We start from the raw sequence: 5,468 nt of genomic DNA, 5'->3' as shown, positions 1-5,468 counted from the left end.
CCTGCCTCTGCCTCCCAAGTGCTGGGATTAAAGATGTGTGCCACCACCACCCAGCTCTTTCTTTCTTTCTTTCTTTCTTTCTTTCTTTCTTTCTTTCTTTCTTTCTTTCTTTCAGAAATCCACCTGCCTCTGCCTCCCAAGTGCTGGGATTAAAGATGTGTGCCACCACCGCCCAGCTCTTTCTTTCTTTCTTTCTTTCTTTCTTTCTTTCTTTCTTTCTTTTCTTTCTTATCAGTGCGTTTGGGTGTTGTGCATATGGGGAAGTCAGAAGGCACAGTCTGGGAGTCAGTCCCCTCCTCCTCCGTGGGTTCTGGGGATGTTTCAGCTCATCATCAGGCTTGCTTGGTGAGCACTTTTACCTGCTCAGATTCTCCAGTTGAACTATTTTGGTTTTCCCCTTCTTGGTTGAGGGAGCACCACACACATAGGAGGATATGGCCAGGGATGATGGTAAATTTCCTCCAATACAATACCACACACATGCACCTCAATACATAATTAATTTGCCTCAAATGGCCACTGAGCTAGGGATAATCTAGAGAAACAGTTTACTCTGTCCACCAGGTGGCACCAACACCCTACAAGCCATAGCGAGGCGCCAGGCTTATGATCTAGTTCTGAGTTCCTGTCTCAGAACTTCCCAGAGAGCAAGGAATCGGTCAGCAGAGACACAGGTGTGTGAGACACAGGCTCATCACAAAGAGCCTCAGCTCTGTGCCAGAGTGCTCAACATCACCCTCTCCATGGGCACACACACAATGCTGACTTCCCACACCCCACCAAAGCCAAGACAAAACGTCATCCGTGGGAGTGTTGCCTGCTACCAAACTGCAGCCCGCACTCGGCATGCCTGCTCAGCCCTGGGTCAGGCCAGCCACCCCTCCAACTTTGGCCCCTCTTTTTCCTGGCTTAGGAGAGCTGATGTGTTTCACTGAATGCTGACCCGGTCGGGGGTGGTTCCTACAGGCTCCTCTCCGTTCCTCCCTGAGGGCTGAGCACCTCTCCTTTCCCTCTGAGCTCGGCCTCTGGTCTCCTGACAGTGTCTGCTCCCACACCAGCTTCCTAAGAGCTCTGTCCTGCCCTTCCAAGTTGGTACAGGGTGCCATGCCCTTGGTCCCAGGCTGTCATGTGATCCCACTTAGTCAGGGCCTGAGGATATTGTCAACCCATATAGGTGATATGCTATCACCCCAAACACAATGGGGCCATGATCTGACTCATCCCCTCCTTCAGCTTCTCCTCAAGCCACCCTGTTCCTCATGCAGCTACCAGACCTCCCTCTGGTCTCTGCTTGTCCTTCCTCCCATCTCACTGCCTCTGTTTACCCAGGGCCTTCTGTTATCCTGACCCTCAGTGACCCCAACAGCTCTGGGCTTCTTTCCTCACGCTCTGCTCGCGCTTACACTTTCAGATCTCCACAAAGCCTCAGCATCGCTCTCCCTTACACCCGACCCTTGGCAGTGCTCCCCTCCCCCAGTGTAAGAGCTGCCAAAAACTCCTCACCATCTGCTGGCTCAAGGTCAAAGGCTTCAGGAACCATCACTTGCCCTGGGTCTTACCATCCCCACCCCCAAACACAAATAGTATGTCTACCTTTGTCCAACCCTCAAACCTTTCCATGAGTCTCAAACCACGCTCTCATTCCCTACAGTTCTCCCACCTGCTCTCTCACACCCTCAGGAATTCTGGAGGCTGCCCCTTCTCCAGCCCTCAGCAGTCTCTCCCTCCTCTTATACACAAGTGCTTGATGGTGGGTCACTCTTTTCTCTTGTCTTTGATGTCACATCTATTTGTCTCCTCTCCCGAAGACAAAAATACTGTGTTGTGGGGTCTCGTGCTTCACTAGCCAGATTCACAGCTTTCCCTGCAAAGCCCTTTTCATTAGAGCCCCTTTGGTCAAATAAAAATCTTACACAAGAATCCAAGGTGGGCTAGTGAGAGACAGCTCAACAGGTAAAGGCGCTTGCGCCAAGCCTGATGAGTGGAGTTTGATCCCCAGGACGCACACGATGGAAAGAGAGAACCAACTTCCACATATGCACCGCAGCATACACAAAGTCCATGTGGAGCCCCCAGCAAATAAATGAATAGATGTGAAAAACTCTAGGGTAATACTCAGAGCAAAGCAGGGTGGCCCTCGATCCAGCAAAGGAAGGGGTCTCGTCTCGACCTGCATGTGGCCTCTTCAAAACCCCTCGGGAACCTAAGACTCCAGGAATCATATGAAAACTGCCAGTCATGCTACACGCTCTTTGGTGTAGTGTCGGCAGCTACAGTCTGCTCTTAGCTTCAGCCTCTCTTTCCAGGCTATGCATTGGTGGCTGGCCACCTTGAGAGCGAGGTGCACCCCTTCCTCCAGACCAGTGCAAAGTCCTGAGGTCTTTGGACCTCAGTGGCCCATGGAATCTAGCCTATTTTGCCTGGTACTAAAGGACTGTAGAAAGGAGAGAGGGTGGGCAGGATGAGGGGGGAGAGGAGAGGGAGGGGAGGCAGGGAGATCCGGAGGAGGTCTGAAGACACTCACTAGCTGGCTTTCTTGGAAGGTGAATTTCCAGCAAGTGTTCAGCCCTCTCTCTACCCATATTTGTATTTAAGTTTAGCTGAGAGAACTCGGCTGTCCTGAGTGCTCATGCAAAACTGTCACCCAGCCAGGGGAGGACAGCTGCCCTGCCACTGCACACATCTATAATCCCAGCTCTTAGAAGGCAGAGGCAGAAGGATTGGCTTGGGCTAATCAGAGAGGACCAACCCTCTCTGAAAGAACAAAAAAAAAACCCAGCTGCCTCTGTCTCAGTACCCAGCAGGCCAGGGCTACATTTCTTTCTGGGCCACCCTTGGGGAGATAACGGCTGGGGCCGGCCAACTGGGCAGGCTTTCTCCGGCCACGTGGACACTCTGGCCCAATGACAAGCACACAATGGAACATGGTGAGTACAACCAGGCAGTCCCAGGACTCCACCAGCAGCTGAGCTACACCCACCTCATCCTGCATGTTGATGTCACTTGGCCCACGGTTGAGCTGCTCCTGCAGGCTAGACACCACTGCATTGTTGCCAGGTACCCGGTAAATGCCAGTTGATTCCAGCCCCCGTGCCTCCACAATACGGCAGCAGGCAGCCACAATCAGGGGGACACGCTGTAGAACAGACATGGGAGAGGAGTTAGGGGTATGGCTGGGGTAGAGGCTAAGTGGTAGAGAACTAAGACAAGAGCTACTGCTACCAGGACACCCAAGGAGATGGAGTCCTTACAACCTCTGTCTAAGGGTCAGAACTAATATGAGCCACCAACTCAGAAGGTGTAAACCAGGGCAGACCTCAATTCAGTGGCACCCTCTGTGGGACTCAGGGATCCCCCTTTGGGTTGTCCACCCGACTGTGTATATGAGGACCAGGCTGCCACATCCCCACAGCTCTGATCTCTTGTCTTGGCCTCCTAGGTCAAGCTTTAAGCATTGTGGGGACCCACCTGGTTCTCAGTGGCAGGCTGGCACTCTTCCAACCGGATCCCAAATGCCCTTGGGGTGGCCTTCTTGTTCTTCTTGATAATGTTGATACCCCAGGGGGTTTTGGGAGCTGCAACACTGTCTTCTGGGATGAACAGTGGCAAAGAGAGCTGAGGTCAGCTTAAGGAGGCCAGAAGGGTCCCAGACATTCAATGTTACACCCACACACCAGCTAGGACATAGGGACTTCATCACCCACACATTCAATGTCACACCCACACACTAACTAGGACATAGGGACTTCATCAAAGAACTAGGGAGACTGAAAGGTGAGAGAAGACTTAGGGGGCAAGGTGACTGGTCCCCAGGAAGGAGACCATGGCTCCATAAGGGTAGTTGGTGGCCTCAAGGACCAACCTGTGAGGTAAGAGTGTATCACACATTTTGGTATGACCAAAGGAAATGCTTTCTTTTGGCATATATACATATATATGTGTGTGTGTGTGTGTGTGTGTGTGTGTGTTTTAAAAAATTGTGGCTATGTGTGTATGTGTATTGGGCGGTGCACATGAGTGCTGATGCCCACAGATGTCAGAGGTGTCAGATCTCCTGAGGCTGGAGCTGCAGGCACTTGTAAGCTCTGGAAACCCAACTCAGGCCCTCTGGAAACTCTTTCCCGCTGAGCAATCTCTCTGGCCCAGGAAGTGGTTCCTAATAGCCCAGAGTGTAAAGATGCAGGCTGCCTGCTGAGTGAGCCTCTTATCCCCAAAGGACACAAGCAAAAACCAGAGGGCCACCAACAAGAATGTTCTGGAAGCAAATCAGGATCCACATGCTTTCAGCCCTGAAACCGTGAGGCTCCAGACCCCTCATAGGCTCATGCTTAAGGCAGAAAGCAGTGATAACCCTGCCTGGGCACACACGGGCAGGGGTGCTCCCAGCACAAGCACACACTGTGCACTCAGCCCTGGGCACACTGGGCACACACGGGCAGGGGTGCTCCCAGCACAAGCACACACTGTGCACTCAGCCCCGGGCACACTGGGCACACACGGGCAGGGGTGCTCCCAGCACAAACACACACTGTGCACTCAGCCTTCCTACCCTTGCTTCCTGCGGGCTGGTCCTGAGTTCTGAGGCCGCGGACTGCAGTCTGCTTGAGGAATTCAGACTTGAGGCCTCCCAGGCCCCGAGAGCCTTTAGGGGAGGAATCGGCTTTGGGCCCAGAGCTATGGCTGCAAAGGGGAAAAGGGAGAGGAGGGGTATTCATCTGGAGTGGCCCAGCGTGCCACTTTCCCTGGCCTCCATCCTCTCCAACTAGCAACAATTCTCTCATCTCACTTGTCTGAGTGAAGACTAGAGACCTCTCCCTACCTGGGAGCTCCCAACCCCATGGGATTTCCTCCCCACCACAGGCTGCTCTGGCAGAGCTGGCCTTACCTCACTTTGCGATAATCATTAAGCTTCTTGCTGATCAGAGCTTGGTTGGCACAGCCGGGGTCCTGCAGAGGGGGGAGGGGGGAAGAGGAATCATGCCAGGGTCCACAGCCCACCCCACCAGAGTTCCTCCCTGGCCCCTGCCTCAGCCTTGTCTCTATCCACCATGTGGACAGCATAGATCCAGATGGACAAAGGCCAGGGCTGGCCTTCTTGGACAGCTGTGTGACCTAGGGGAAGCCACCTAGTATCTCTGAGCCCCAGTCACTTTGGCAATAAGCAGAGTGAGGCTGGACAAAGCAGCCTCCATATTGGGGTGCAGAACTGCATACCACTGCTCCCAGACCTGTCATGTACAGAGGGACAATGACTACAGGTGGCCACTATAGTATCCTGGGAGAAAGCCTCCAGACAGGGGACACAGGCACTCTGCCGTGGAGAGGGAGGACCCTGCCGGCATCCTCAGGGAAAGGACTATCCAAGTACAAGCCCAGGCAGGCACACTGCCCTCATGGTGACGGCAGCCTCCAAGCCCTAGTCTGTACCTTCCTCTGCCCAGGTGTGTCAAATCACCTCTGTGCAGATG

General features: G+C 53.5%; 1 protein-coding gene across 9 annotated transcripts in view; it reads right to left on the bottom strand.

Moving 5' to 3' along the window:
• Positions 1-5,468, bottom strand: part of Arhgap23 (Rho GTPase activating protein 23) — a 102,298-nt gene that overhangs the window by 35,203 nt on the left and 61,627 nt on the right. For all 9 annotated transcript variants that reach the window (XM_031354975.1, XM_031354973.1, XM_031354974.1 and 6 more), the window contains 4 exons: positions 4,886-4,947; positions 4,550-4,680; positions 3,469-3,590; positions 2,981-3,136 (listed from right to left, as the gene is read on the bottom strand). In XM_031354975.1, the coding sequence (XP_031210835.1) occupies positions 2,981-3,136; positions 3,469-3,590; positions 4,550-4,680; positions 4,886-4,947 (471 nt within the window). The remainder of the gene's footprint in view (positions 1-2,980; positions 3,137-3,468; positions 3,591-4,549; positions 4,681-4,885; positions 4,948-5,468) is intronic.

The sequence above is a fragment of the Mastomys coucha genome, unplaced genomic scaffold, assembly GCF_008632895.1.
Source record: "Mastomys coucha isolate ucsf_1 unplaced genomic scaffold, UCSF_Mcou_1 pScaffold5, whole genome shotgun sequence".
NCBI lineage: Eukaryota > Metazoa > Chordata > Mammalia > Rodentia > Muridae > Mastomys > Mastomys coucha.
Note: the sequence above shows the minus strand (reverse complement) of the source record. Positions and strands in the feature narration are given on the sequence as shown.